At 39.9% G+C, this 16,131-nt stretch overlaps 1 protein-coding gene across 1 annotated transcript in view; it reads right to left on the bottom strand.

The window, feature by feature from the left end:
• The window catches only part of COL6A3 (collagen type VI alpha 3 chain), a 143,582-nt gene that overhangs the window by 71,015 nt on the left and 56,436 nt on the right, over positions 1 to 16,131 (bottom strand). Inside the window, exons 3-5 of the mRNA XM_077272344.1 lie at positions 12,570 to 13,169; positions 9,842 to 10,444; positions 5,199 to 5,792 (exon numbers count right to left, since the gene is read on the bottom strand). Of these exons, the coding sequence (XP_077128459.1) occupies positions 5,199 to 5,792; positions 9,842 to 10,444; positions 12,570 to 13,169 (1,797 nt within the window). The remainder of the gene's footprint in view (positions 1 to 5,198; positions 5,793 to 9,841; positions 10,445 to 12,569; positions 13,170 to 16,131) is intronic.

The following is a 16,131-nucleotide window of genomic DNA, read 5'->3' as shown; positions in this document are numbered from 1 at the left end:
GATGCAGCAGTCTTAAAATTGCCAAACTTTTGAAGCGTGATCACCAAACAATCAAGCGTTTCATGGCAAATAGCCAACAGGGTCGTTGGGTGAAAAAAGGCGCAAACTAACTGCCCATGAATTGAGGAAAATCAAGCGTGAAGCTGCCAAGATGCCATTTGCCACCAGTTATGCCCTATTTCAGAGCTGCAATGTTACTAGACTAACAAAAATCACAAGGTGTGCAATACTCAGGGACATGGCCAATGTAAGAAAGGCTGAAAAACGACCACCTTTGAACAAAAAACATAAGATTAAACGTCAAGACTGGGCCAAGAAATATCTTAAGACTGACTTTTCAAAGGTTTTATGGACTGATGAAATGAGAGTGACTCTTGATGGGCCAGATGGATGGGCCAGAGGCTGGATCAGTAAAGGGCAGAGAGCTGCACTCCGACTCAGACGCCAGCAAGGTGGAGGTGGGGTACTGGTATGGGCTGGTATCATCAAAGATGAACTTGTGGGACCTTTTCGGGTTGAGGATGGAGTGAAGCTCAACTCCCAGACCTACTGCCAGTTTCTGGAAGACAACTTCTTCAAGCAGTGGTACAGAAAGAAGTCGGTATCGTTCAAGAAAAACATGATTTTCATGCAGGACAATGCTCCATCACATGCCTCCAACTACTCCACAGCGTGGCTGGCCAGTAAAGGTCTCAAAGAAGAAAAAATAATGACATGGCCCCCTTGTTCCCCTAATCTGAACCCCATAGAGAACCTGTGGTCTCTCATAAAATGTGAGATCTACAGGGAGGGAAAACAGTACACCTCTCAGAACAGTGTCTGGGAGGCTGTGGTGGCTGCTGCACGCAATGTTGATCGTAAACATCAAGCAGCTGACAGAATCTATGGATGGAAGGCTGTTGAGTGTCATCATAAAGAAAGGTGGCTATATTGGTCATTAATTTTTTGGGGTTTTGTTTTTGCGTGTCAGAAATGTTTATTTCTAAATTTTGTGCAGTTATATTGGTTTACCTGGTGAAAATAAACAAGTAAGATGGGAATATATTTGGTTTTTATTAAGTTGCCTAAGAATTCTGCACAGTAATAGTTACCTGCACAAACAGATATCCTCCTAAGATAGTCAAATCTAAAAAAAAAAAACACTCCAACTTCCAAAAATATTAAGCTTTGATATTTATGAGTCATTTGGGTTGATTGAGAACATAGTTGTTGATCAATAATAAAAATAATCTTCTAAAATACAACTTGCCTAATAATTCTGACACAGTGTAGATGGCTACATATATTTTAGCTACTGTCTACACATTAAAATGGCAATATACCACCACCTGTGAAGAATGACTGTATGAAATTAATTTCATTATGTATATTTGCCAACTCTGAGGAAATGTCCAGGAGGCTCCCAAATTCCTGGAAGAGTTGGCAAATCTCCCAAATGTCGAAACCTCCAACAAAGCTGCACTTCCAGGATGTTTCTTGTGCATGATACCTGGACACTCTACCATTAAGCCAACCCCAATATCCAAATCAAATGCACATTCAAGAGTTGGAAACCAAGACGGGAATGGATGTGGAAGGGGGCAAGTTATGGAAAAAGGTGATATGGTATTTCCCCGCCAACAAAAAAAATCAACATCTTCATCTATGTCTTAATGAGATGTACCTCTCCAAGGTAACATGTGGACAGGAGCACCAATAAACGAAACTGGCACTAGATAACCCTGTTGTGCCCCGTTTACAGCTCCTGCCCTGACAAGGGCAGTACCCAACTGTGGCACTGCTTGAAAAAGTACCCTAAGAAACGTGACCCTCCCTACGTATTTCCTCTTCAGTACTGAGGATTCTTCAGGGGAGTATGCAACAAAAGAAAGAGACAAAAGAAAGGAAGGGGTCCTGCAGTGGCAGGAGACCAAAACCAGGTATTCACAGTGTTGCAGAACGCTGCATGAAGAATCCTCAATACTGAGGAGTAAACACGTAGGGAATCTCACCTTTCTTGGGGTACTTTTTTGGACAATGCCACACTTGAGTACTGCCTTTACCAAGGCAGGAGTTATACATGGGGCATGACAGGGGTATCTAGTGCCTAGTTTCGGTTTATCATTACTCCTGTTCGCATGTTACCTTGGAGGGATACATGTCATCAAGACGTACGGGTGAGCCCTTTATTGGGATCACTGACTAGTTTGAGCACTTGCACTTTATAAATACAGTATATCTAGTTTGGTCAATATCAATTGTCCCTCAACTCCAGATAATTTATTTTAATGATATTATTTAATAGCTAAGTTTTACATATCTTTATAGTTTACCTTTCCTTGATGTTAATATACTATTTGCATACTTAGAGTTTATTTGGGATTCCTATACATTAATTGGTTCCAGATGACACTTTCTGACCCAGTAACTCATGGCCTTATGTTAAATTGCTAGTTGCTGTACACAGCACATCTCAATAGTATAATGTATACATTATTTATTGCCAAAATGCTATTTTACTGTAAGTTTAAACCAATTATATAGGGTGTGCTCTCTTTCTTTATGCCAAACATAAAAATACAGCTGGTGCGGACCTTCTCTACAGAATGGATAAGAACGAAATCAATACATGGAGGACAGGATGCCCCCTTTATTTTATATAGGTGTTGTGGAATTGAAATGTTTATCATAAGTAATAATATACTATTATACAGAACATCATAATGAATATTGTCACCTTATACGGTCACAGAACTGCTTGGTGACTGCTAATATTAACATTTACAATAATAGAGACTTTATGTCATCTAGCTTATATTCGTCACATTCAGCAACTTACACCAGGATGCTACTGAATTTGATCTCAGCACGTTAATACATTGCGAAATATACACAATAAACACACATTATATAATGAAATATGTAATGAAAATATAAGAAATATAAATAAATTATGAAAGCAAACTGAATATTCTTGGAAAATGTTGAAAAGAAATGGATTATAAAATATTTGGCTATGAGACAGTTGTATCATATCGTGATATAGTTTGTTAAAGACGTTGTCCACTACTTTTTCATTGGTGACCTATCCTTGGGATAGATCACCAATGTTTGATCGCCCGGGGTCCGATACCCAACACCCACGCCAATCAGCTGCCGGCTGGAAGTACTCACTTGCGGAGCTGGCGGCCTTCTTGTATGGCCGCCACAAGGTACTACACATCCGCCTCCTAATGATTTGAATAGGAGGTGAATGCTCAGTACCCTGAAGAGGCCACTATCAGACGACGGAGCAGCTCTGCAAGTGACTACGTCCAGTCGTCAAGCTGATCAGCCGAGGTGCTGGGTGTCGGACTCCGTCCGATCAGACATTGATGACCTATACTCAGGATAGGTCATCAATGAAAAACTAGTGGACAACCTCTTTAAGTTGATTAAAAAGAAGACAGTAGGAAATATTTTAAAGAACTAATTAGATGTCAATCATTAAATGTCAGATGTCAGCAAGTTTTGTTATGTAATCTGAAGGAGTATGCTGTAGGGATCAAGACCCTGATTCCAGTGATGTATCACTTAGTTTACTGGTTGCAGGAGTTGTGATTCATTCACAGTTTTCTCTGCTGCAGATGTTAAGCTATGTATTACTCCGCCAACATCACTGATTGGCTGATTTATGTGGACAATTTATATTGACAGAAATAGGCTAATCAGTACTGGGGGTGTGGTTGGATTAGGATAGGAGGAATGAGGCCAGTTGTCATTTAATGATAATCTCCCGCTGACAAAACACTGATTTTATTGAAACAGCAAAACAGTCCAGTACGTGACACATCCCTGTAATCAGGGACTCTGTTCCCACCACATTATGGTGCTCCCAGATTACATAGCAAAAACCTGCTAACAGATTCCTTTTAAGTATTTTTTTTATGTTAAATGAAGTATGATGATGATAATTGTTCGGTGTGTTGTTAAAGAAACCCTTGAAATGCACTAAGCAAAAACTAAACACTAAAGCAAAACATACATTCCACAATACTCTATATCTTTATAAAAGATGGAGCTCTGTTTTTCTAATCGAACCCTAAATCTTCCGAATGGCCTTGGATTGGTATGACACAACTGAAGCTGCTTGTAGCTGCCATTAGGTGAAGTTTAGAAATTTGCTCAATACTATTTCAATCAATATGTAAGTCTTAGTTCACATATATATTGTCTTTTCCTTTCTAGGAACAAACAACCAAAAATGAGTGCCAAATTCCATCACATGATGGACACGAAAGACATCAAAGACTCCATTAGCTTATAATGGGGTCCATCAGGTCTCATTGTGGTGTCCACCACTGATGCAAAGAATAGAGCTGTATACTGCACTGTTCTTCCCACATTATAAGTTAAAGAGGCGCGTTAGGTGTCATGGATGTCTGTCAAGTGGTGAATTGGCACTTGTTTTTGCTTTGTTCACCCCAACAGAGATCAGAAATGGAGCCTTAGCTCCCTTTAATGGCAGCTCTAGGCAGACAGAGTTGGTTCATTTACAATTCTGGAATTACAATGAAGATTTTGATCATTGTATAAGAAAAAACTCAAGGAAGCGTATAACAAAATTAATTTGACACTAATAAGGAAATGTAAATTAATGAAGTTTACATAAGGAAAGCAAAATGATTTTAAATAATTGGCAGTGATGAATGAAGTTGTCCATGCTATAAAAAGTATATACTAATTAAGAAGGGTCATTTGTTCACTGTTCTAAGGCATAATGTATGCATACAATTTCTATACATGTTAAATCTTCATTTTCACATTTAAATGAGAATTATTAAACGTCAAAATCAATAAAATAATTAAACTATAAATATTATGTTTAATATTGTCTGCATTAGAAATAAAAACAAATAAATATTACATGTATAAGGCTATGTTCATATCTGCGTTGGCAACATCACATTTTTTGTTCTTTTTGACAAATTACCAGACTCCATGACAAAAGCCAATAGACCCCATTATAAGTCAGAGGGAGTCAGTCAGAAGCCCTCGGTGTCCATCACATGATGGATCCAGATTTCCATCAGTTTTGCTTTTCTAGTCCTTAAACAGAACAGAACTTGACAAAGGCAGATGTGACCAGAACCAAAGAATGTAACAGAATGACTCATGTTCAATCAACATCAGTTAAATGATTTGCTGAGTGAATAAAAGGTCAAAATATGTGAAATTACCTGTGGTCACTGTCACTTCTGTAACTTCTCCTCTAACGTAGGTGGTAATAGGGGTTATTAGCTGCTGGCTGAAGCCAGGCAATGCCTCGAAATCTTCCATCTCATAAACCAAGGTTGGATTAAAAGCAATTGCTTCCAACTCTTCCTTATCAGCATTTCCAACCCCGATACAAAAAGTCAAAACCCCCGATCTCGTGAGGTCAACAACAGCAGACTGAATATTGTCTGAGGATTTTCCAGCTGCCAGAACTACGAGAAGCTGTGGTATTTTGTCCTCTATTCTGCTGCCCGCACTTCTGGTGAAATGGTTGCGGAGAACAAATTGAATTGCAGAACCAATGTTCAGAAGATTACCCCCCTTGATTCTTAGCTGACCCAAACGCTCGAGAAGGTCAGGCTTTGAGGTCAACGTGCTTAAATAGAATTCAGTTCTTGGGGTGTCACTAAACTGGGCCAGGCCAATTCTAGTGCCTTCACTGCTGACACCAAGGTTGTTAATCACATTCACGAGAAAGTCTCTTACTAATGGAAAGTTGGAACTTCCAACGTTGACCGAACCATCCAAAAGGAAGACGATATCTCTCTGGTTAAGCACTGTGGTTGGTTAGAGGATACAGAAAACAATAAACATGACATCACAGCAAAATCAGCAAGGCAAGATTGAATATGAAATGCATGTGTTTACATGATGTAGACACATAACTCTTAATAATGCTTACAGGCCAAGCAGAAGGAAGAGGAGACAGAGAGAGAACAACTGAGCGTAGTTAGTTTCTATTTATGCTTCCATCTACAACTGTATAGTATGTCATATACTTAGCATAACTATTAGCAATATGTTGTGTCATACTAGTAGTGATATTATTACATTACATAGAGCTTATATATACTTCTTTATTTACTATTTTGTCTTCTCGTAATATGCACACCATCACGACGTGGCAACGACTTGATGCCACACATTAAACTGTTCCATGATGGAGGGAATAATGGAAACAAATATCATCATAACTGTGTACCGTATATCCTAAAAGTCAAATTAAATTACATTTAAACGTTTCAGTAGATGGAAGAAGTCAAGAGAAATAAGGAAATTATTGAAAGACAGAATGAAAGAAAAGGCTAGAGAAAAAAATGAAAGTGGAAGGAAACAGTGGAGGAACAGTGTCAGGTAAGAAGGTTTAATGCTGCATGTTTCAAGTTTGTTTTCTTGTCTTCTCACAGGGTAAAATTCCATTATGTGACAACCCAGCAGTGGACATTTTTCCCAAAGCTTAAAGAATAACTGTTGTTTTAATTTTTATTTCATAAATCAATAGTACACATAAAAATAAGAAACTTTGTAATATATCTAATCAGAGAAATCTGCTTCTGTCTCTTCTTGGACTGATCTTTCACTCTCAATTCACAGGTAAAATCAGTATTCAGTGAAGACAGATTGCTACATGACTGAGATAGGAGATGGCAGTTGGTGCTAATAAGACTCTATGTAGATGGGAGTGGGAAGAGTAGCGAGGGTCTTTGCCTCAGCTCCTCCCTTCTCTCCATAGAATGTGTTGAGCACCTACTACCATCTCCTATCTCAGTGATGTAACAATCTTGATTGAATACAGATTTTACCTGTGAATTAAGAATGAATGATCAGCCCAGAAGGAGAAAAAAAGTAGATTTCTCTGATAAGATATAGTACAATATTTTCTATCATCATTTTCTATCATCATCATCTATCACTGTGTACTATTGATTTACAACATAAAAATGAAAACCACGGTTATTCTTTAAAGAGCAGTTTTCCCAACAGATAAAAATGTCTTTAAATAAAGGGAATTATCTCTATATGTCTTTTTTTGTCATTTTCTGTCACATTGATATACATTATATTCAAGTTTTTTTTCTGTGTTGAGGAAAGCTGTCATTTGACCAATATGGAAGCCATTATGAGAACTGCCAGATTAGTCACTTTCCTAGACCACTGAGTTATAAAGTCTGTTTATGTATTGAAGCATTTATTGTTTTCACTCGATCTGGGCGACAACCCTCATAGGCATCTTTATTTATTACTATATTTTTATTTAAAGGGAAAATACTCCTTTAAGAGTCCGTGTACACAGCATATCGGCGTGCACAGACCCAAGACACAATGACCCAGTGTCCATACAGTTCTTCTGTAGACACTCCAGGTGCCGATCTACTGTGCTTCTACAAGGCCCTGTATTCTCTACGTGAAGCATAGTTTCTCAGAGAGACCATCTCTGTGGCACACAAGAGACTTCGTAGACTTTCTCATTGGGGACTCTCAGGGAATCCTTGAGAAAAGAAAAGTCTGTGTGCCTGCAGATAAACTCAGAGGCACAATATAGTCTCATTCGGCACCATGTTACAGATCCGTACAACACAGATCTGTCACACAGCAATGTTGATGATTGGTTCATAAAAATACTTACCAAGGGTCAACCCTGATGATGGTAAATCTGGCCCCAGCTACATGATATTGGTAGTTGTACATGGATATAACAATTTTAATGCAGCTGTAAGAAGAAAGTAGGAAAACCTCTCCGAAAGTTTTTATTTACGGATTTTCTGATTTCCCGTGATAGGATCTGACTCGGTTTTTATCAATATATGGTCAGTTCACATGGAAGCCGGATACGGCTCTGTGAAGAAAACCTTATAGCTCCAAATGAAATAAGTGGACCAGCAGTGTGTATTGACTATTCCAGTCTATCCGCTTCAGTCAGCTCACATATTTTCTGTATATCTGCATATATTATGCTAAAAAGAAACATGAAAGCAAATGTAATTTTCCTTGGGAAAACAGTTCCTATTGTTAAAAGTGGGAATAGAGTGCACTGTATAAGTAGCCGAAACAGCTCAGTGTTCGGGTCATCAAATCAGTCCAACTGATTAACTCCAACAAATTGTGTGCTGATTCATTTTATAATGCATCTTTGCTGAGTTTTAGCTCAAATATTCTGCAATTAATCTCCAAAATTCTTGGATAGCCAAATAGTTAAATGATTACATTTTGGAAGCCTTCAGCCCACTGGGGGTGACCTAGGAGCTTACTTCATACAAATTAAAGGGTGTCCTACAAGATTAAGAAAAAAACGTGTTTAATGTGTTTAAAATGCTTATTTAGACAGTTAAAATAGGCTGTGGGATAATAAATAGTGCGCTGTAGGGCGTTAACCCAATACATGTGGCGTTAGTGTTGTCTGGTTGTGAGAAGAACAACTCTAAAAATGGCTCATAAGAATGTCCAGCTGCTGCAAGTTAAAATAATTCCAGGGCAGTATACCAAAAGAAAAAGCAGATTAACTGCTGGTAAACAAATATTCCAAAAGTGTGGTATAGTAAATCTTCTAGTTTAATTCGTTATGCATGAAGCTGTATGGACTTCTTCCTCAGGAGCCCACAATGCCAGTAGCATTGTGGATCTCCTGAGGAAGTCCGTACGACCTCGAAACACATAAATGATTAAACTGCACGATTCACCATACCACACTTTTGGAATATTTATTTACCAGCAGTTCAGCAGTCAAACTGCTTTTACTTCTTCCTTTGGCATTCCAAATTGTTATATACTTAGTAATATACTGCTGGGGCTGTGAAGCTTGGTTCAGTAGCTAAGCCACATCCATTTCTTTGGCTCTGCATGAACAATGACCGAGAAGGGAGTTGGTTCAACTGCATCCATCCATTGTTATGTACTAACGGGGGAAAGTTTTTTTTTGTGCTGAACGAACTATAAAATGTAATGCCATGGCTGATATCATAATAAAAGTATATGACTAAGTTGTGTAAATTAGCATTTTAAACACATTTAAACAAATTTTTGTCTGGCTGGACAAACTCATTAAACCCAATAATAAAACTTTTTAAGGTCTTCGGAGCGGCAACTGTAGGCAGCCAAACTAAAGGCTCATGCAGACGTCAATGCAAATCAGTCCAATCTTGGACCACAATGCTTGGACTAGCCATAGGTCTTGGGATCGCAGCATGGCAGCTTCCTATATATCTATTAAAATGACACGCTCAGGTCAGGAGAGCCGGGGTCCGAAATTGGACCAATTTGCAAGAACATCTGAAAGAGCCCTTATACTTTAGATGTATCAGAGAGACAGATTTGCAAACCCTCTAGTAATATATTCTGAAAATTAAAAGCACAGAAGGTTAGACCTAAAACAATATGGAGTCTCATTTATCAAAAACAGAGTAACAGCAAAAGTAGCTTTATACCAATAGACACCAAGCAGAATTCAGCTTCCATATACTCAAGAAAAATGAATGTTGCATTACTTGCCATAGGAAACAAAGCTAGTTTTTTTGTTGGATGTTTTTTTCTGTAATTATTTTCCCCCATAAAGTAGAGTTAAATATTCACATTCACTTTAAAAGGGAACTGTAAGTAAAACTGCCCCTCTGATATTTTATTTTGACTGGATTTCCCCTTTCAGTTGATGCTGAATATTAACATTAAAGGTAGTTTAATGTTAAATTGGCTGCACATGCTCAGCACTACCGATGTTCTTTAGTCTTAAAGCAAAAACATGAGGAAAAATAGCGAGCACAATAATTAAATATTGGACATCCAATAAAAAGTACTAAAACAAATCCATTACATTATTTCTGTGAATTCATACCTTCAGTTGGTCCTTCAGTAATCACAACCCCTGTAAGGGTTCTCAAAGGGGCAAGCACCTGGGGCAATAAGGATTGTAGAGGAACCTGCTTGAATTCTGCAGGCTTGAAAACCAAAGTGGAGTCAAAGGCAATATCTTGGAGCTCACTGTCCTCTGCGTTCTTGGACCCTATTGAGAACGTCAGTATTCCTGCTCTTTTAAGGTCCTGTGATGCCTGACTAATGTCATCTCTTGATCTCCCACCAGTGATGACAACTAGGAGCTGGGGGATTCCTTCATCCACTCGACTTCCTGCAGATGCAGTAAAGAAATTTCTCTGGATATTGCTCAAAGCAGCCCCGGTATTTAGAGGGGTGGTGTTCAAAATCCTCATTTTTTTCAAATGAGCAATTACATCTTTTTTAGCACCAAAAGTGTTCAGGTAGAATTCAGGCTTCACATCTCTGCCGTACTGGGCCAATCCCACTCTAATAAGATCAAGACCAATTTCCAACCTGTTAACTAGTTTTACAATGAATTCACGGATTGCAGAATAGCTCGGCCCTCCCAAATCACTGGAACTATCAATCAGGAACACTATATCCCTCTTGTTGACTTCCGTAACTAGAAAGAAAAAAAAAGCGCATGAAATTTACTACAACCAAGTGACATTACTTTTAATATAAATTGTAGAGTTGTTATTAATGAATATAATATATACCATTACAATGGTAAAGAAATACAAAACAATTATAGATTCAATGTTCATAAATATATCAGTGAATAACATTGATTTATTATTTTTGGAATAACTACTTTTACAAGCAGAAATATTTAGGTTATACTATGGGAGGTAAGAAGAACCCTGTATGGTTTCCATTAGCATTGGATGAAATTATTCAAGGGTAATTGAATTTGAATCATGTTTTACAAAAATCTGACGTCTCCAGAATCCAAATTTTTTTGCAATTCGTTCCGTGCAAATTCAGCAAAATGGTGACCTAGTCACACTATGTAGGCTGGCACTTCTGGCTGCGAATACACCTGGAATGTCTCTGTACATGCTCGGTATAAAGTCACTGCAACGCTGTGATGTCACGGTGCGCGCAGTGACCTTTTGATTTGAGTCCTGGCCTAACATAAAGATGCAGCGCATCGCGGTAAATAGAGGACTGTACGGTGGACATTGGGGTGAGCGATGAGGTATTAATTGTGTTTTTTTTCTACATGTTATGGTTATTATACTGTAGGGTCTCTCCATACCTAAAAACATAAGGGACATTCAATTTGCAGAGTAGAAATTTGCTGCAAATCGAATTTTCCGGTAAAATTGGCACGAAATAGCGAGTTCGATCTCTTCAGATTCGCACATCTCTAATTTCCCTGCTAGCCAACGCTCATTAACATCTATTCTGTGGATTATCTACTGTATGATCTACGTTGTATTTTAAGAACAAGCCTAGATGTAGAAATATAAGTATGGAAGCAAAAATTTATTTCCTTTCAAATTTGCCAAATCGTCCATATTTTACAGGGAAATTCGATTTGCAGCAAAGTTAGCCTACCGTATGGTCCTCGGTGCCTCTTCTTTTTCCCTTCCCCATCACAGGTATTTTCTTTGGTAACCTTTACTCCATGGCATGGCTTCTGGGTCCATTAAGCTTTGGAGGTAACTGTACTTGTACATCATAGCACTGAGAACCAGACAGAGGGCCACATGGTCGGTGAAAGAGATGAGTGGTAAAGTGAGTGTTCTTTTTTTTTCAACCGTTTGACTGGCCCTTTATGGTTCAGCAGAATGAAGGCTACAGCTGGCCTCCATTTTGTAGAATTTGTGGGAAGCGAATTGCAAAAAATCTATGTTACGTGGAATAGAGATTTTTATACAATTGGAAGAGAATCGAATTCCACTCAAAAAAATGTGCTTATCTCTAATTAGCACAAAAGTACATGGGACCATAGTTCATTGTACAGTGTCACAAATAGGAACAACTTTATAACTCCTACCATTATATCAGGATCAGATATTTGCCCTATACAGTACATGGTGCTGTTTCTTCTATGGTCCAGCATCATGGGCTGATTTGGATGGAAAAATTTTAGAGGTTTGTTCAATTTGCACAACCTATTTTTCAATCAACCTATTGCAGGCTATGCACTTAGCACATGTTTGTCCACACAGTAAATGTTGTAGAAGAAGGGTCATTTTGGGGTCTCAAGAATGGGCAGGTGAAATTTCCCATTCTCAGGGGAAGCAAAAAAAAGGAATCACTTTCCATAACAGTCCAACAGAAGATCTGAAGGAAGGTGATGGGAGGGTATTTCTCCAATATTTTAATGGATAGTGAATGTGCGTCCATGACTCTGTCCCCCTTGGTATATGCCATAGGACACATTCATTTACTGGATCATTGCACTTTTTGGCTCAGCCAATTAGAAATTTATAGGATTTCCAATAGGTCTGCCAAAAATATCTGCTTTGGGATGACCATTGTATGTTTGAATAGTCCACACTCCACACCAATATAACGAGGAATTGGGCTCTAATATAATTTGTTACTCTTTGCTATCTTTTCTTCTCTGTGCTACAAATTTAACTAAAAGGTTAATATTGTTTATTTGTAAAAATTTTACACTGGTTCTTCATACATATATTTTATCTAATGGCCTCACATTTTATGACATTGTTTTTTCCATATTCTAAGACTCCAGAAGAATCTACCAAAATTCAACCATACGTCCTACATACCTTCAGTTATAATAGTTGGGGGCTGTAAGACTATGGTCCTTTGAGCTACCCCAGCAATGTAAGGAACAATTTGAGCCTCCATTTGACCTATAGCCTGGAACTGGGATGTAGTAAATACAAAGCTGTCATCAGTTGCAATCTGTTGCAATTCGTTGGTGTCTGCCCTTGCCACGCCAATGCAAAACGTGATGATACTGTTAAGTTTCAAAGCATTGGCAGCATCTCTCAACTCATCATTTGCTGGACCACCAGTGATCACCACCAGTGACTGTGGAACTCCTTCTTCCCTTCGGCTGCCACCAGCAGAGCTAAACAACTGCTCCACCACATATTCGACAGCAGCCCCCAGATTTGACTCTTCTCCACCAGCAAACTGTAGGCTCTTCATGGCACTAATAAGTTCACGTTTGCTAGTATGCTCATCCAGAGTGAATTCTATTTTGACATCATCACTAAATTGTACAACTCCCACTTGGATCCGGCTCCTTCCAACCTCCAACCGCCTTTCCACATAATTCACCAAGAAGTCACGAATGCTGTTGAATCCTGAGCGTCCAACATTGTTTGAGCCATCAATGAGGAAAACCAAATCAGCTGAGTCTGGTATTATTGATGGCACAGTGGTAATTGTATGGGTTGTTAGATGACAAAAGGTGGACAATGCAAAAGAAAAACAAAAACAAAAAATAGAAAGATGATAGAAGAAAAAGAAATGCAAAATGTGACAGTGTTAATATAAGTGCAGTGGTCACATGCAGAAGTATCGTGTACACATGTTTCTTTGAAACCACACTAAGAAACATGATGCAATGGAAGCAAGGGATATTCACCTGATGCACCATCACTTTTGTACCCCTCTTGTGGGAATCTTGACAACACCATTGTATCATTTACATAAATTCCTGAATTTCTCATCTTTCATATGATCACATATGGGTGATATGCCAAAGCAGAAACTTGCTCAGATTGAGCATATAAAAAAATATACGGTGAATATATATGTATATAAAGAAATAAATATATATGTATATATATATATATTTATTTATTTATAGGGATATGCTATAATAATCATAAATAGGTCTGTAGAGAATTTTTGGAATCTGTAGATCAGTTCATAGAGTAAATTGTAGATGCAGGCTAAAGGGTTTAGCACTCATCCTTAGTGGCACAACACAACTTCTTCCATGCTCACTTATATACTTTGAAGTCTTTTATGCCAAACTGTGGGTTATGACTGAATTTACTGGCAAAAATATAAAACAATGGTAAAGTCTGCAGATGTTTTCTTAATTTAAGCTTGGAGGCAGAGGTTTATCTGAGTCATCTCACCTAAATCTTATAATAATGGGTAGACGCCAAATTGGGAAATCCGTATAGATTATAGAGATAAACTGTAGCAGCCTCTTCTATTAAAAAGTCCTGCGCCTTTCTCTTTTCTGTATTATATTTGCTACCGCAGAAACTCAGATGTTGTTTTTTAACTTTTGGGCACAAATTTAGAAACATTCAGATGAATGCACATGAAAAGCAGTGCCTTCTTACAGCTCAGTATAAGGCTAGGGTCACACAACTGTATTTTCTCTCATCCGAGAGAATGGGGCCGATTGTGCTAATGTGAGCAAAGTGTGATACAATTTTCTCAGATGATGGGATGTCATCTGAGTGCAGTCCGATGTTTTCTGTGGACTCATTGAATTGCATGGCCGAGTGTGATCTAACAATTGGACATGTGCATGGTGTTAGGGCTAGCGGACGTACCAAGTAATAGGGAGATTGATACGAGGTGCGTTCGCAGCCCGGGGTCCACCGTGCAGAGATACCTGCTGCAAAGTAATGGCGGATGGACACTGAGCTCACAAGTGGGTTAAACTTAACCCCGTGTGAAATGAAAGCGAGCTCTGTTGACTCACAGAGTCGTGCTGTACACATGGAATAATACCCAAACTAGGGTTGTGCTTGCTCTGAAACTCTTCTGTGCTAACCGCACACATGAAGGAACCAGATGCTAAGCCAAGGCTAATTGCCCCCACTGACGCTAGCTGCCTGCCGGAGTTTACAGCCCCAAAGCTAAACAGAATCACACCACATATGAACTGAGTGGTAGAGTATCCACTGGCAACAGCCAAACACAAATGATACTAGCGCATGGCCATGCGGCTATGCAAACCTTTTATAGTTGTAGCTCTCCAGGACCTTCCTAGTTAACCAATAGGAGCTGCTACAGGATCTGAGCGTGTGACCCCCGACCTCCAATGAGAGGACTTCTCTTGGGTATGCTGAGAAGGAGAAAAGCAGGACTTAGTCCCAGGAGTGCCTGCTTGCCGCCGAACAGTACTGGTTATAATGGCTGAACCTGGAAGGGCAGCAGTAACCAAACGTGCAGTATCTGTCTGAGCCAGGCGCTGGGACCGACGTCTCCACTGAGCAGGTTCCACTGCGGCTAGAGAAGAATGGGAAACCGCAGCGGACATGGTTCGAGATTCTCCCTGTGCAGCGGCAGGAACTCAACACCTAACATTACCCCCCCTCCTAGGGCCCCCCTCCTTGGGCCTCGCGACGTTCAAAGGCTGCAATGAGCAGTGGAGCCCGAATGTGCTCCACAGGTTCCCAGGTTCTGTCCTCTGGGCCGTGGCCCTTCCAGTCCACCAGATAGTATTTTTTGCCACGTACCACCTTGCACCCCAAGATAGAGTTCACCTCGTACTCATCCGTGGACCAACCCGATGTCCTGGCAGATGACTTGGAAAACCGGGACATATAGACGGGCTTTAAGAGGGATACATGAAAAGTGTCGGTGATACCTAGGAGCGGAGGAATAGCCAAACGGTAGACCACAGGGTTAACCTGTTCCAGAACCTTGAAAGGGCCTATGTAGTGAGGCGCAAACTTAGTGGACTCAACTTGCAGTTTGATGTTACGGGCGGAGAGCCACACTAAGTCGCCAGAGCAAAGGTTGGAGCGGGGCGCCGGTGTGCATTGGCAGAAACCCTCATTCTCTCCTTGGAGGCCTGGATGGCATCCTGTGTGCGGTCCCATATGTCATGTGCCTCCACCACCCAGTTTGCCACCCTAGAATCAGTGGATGACACGGGCATGGACACAGGGACACGCGAATGCTGGCCGTAATTAAGAAGAAATGGAGTCTGCCTGGTGGAGTTGGCTACGGCGCTGTTCAAAGCAAATTCCGCCCAAGTTAACAAAGATGCCCAGTCATCCTGCCTGATGGAGACAAAGTGTCGCAGGTATGTGACCAGAGTCTGGCCAACCTTCTCTACCAACCCATTCATCCCGGGATGGTATGCAGAATAGAGATTCAGCTCAATGCTGAGTAAACTACAGAGCTCTCTCCAAAACCGAGATGCAAACTGGGAACCCGGTCATTGACAATTTTGTCAGGCATGCCATGTAGACGGAAAACATGTTTAATGAACAACGCCGCCAAGGCCCGTGCAGAAGGTAATCATGGAAGCGGCACCAAGTGCACCATTTTAGAAAAATCGTCGTTGACTACCCAGATAACGATACGAGACTTGGGTAGGCCACCACGAAGTCCATCCCG

This window comes from Ranitomeya variabilis, chromosome 7, assembly GCF_051348905.1.
Source record: "Ranitomeya variabilis isolate aRanVar5 chromosome 7, aRanVar5.hap1, whole genome shotgun sequence".
NCBI lineage: Eukaryota > Metazoa > Chordata > Amphibia > Anura > Dendrobatidae > Ranitomeya > Ranitomeya variabilis.
This window is presented reverse-complemented; position numbering and strand designations above follow the sequence as displayed.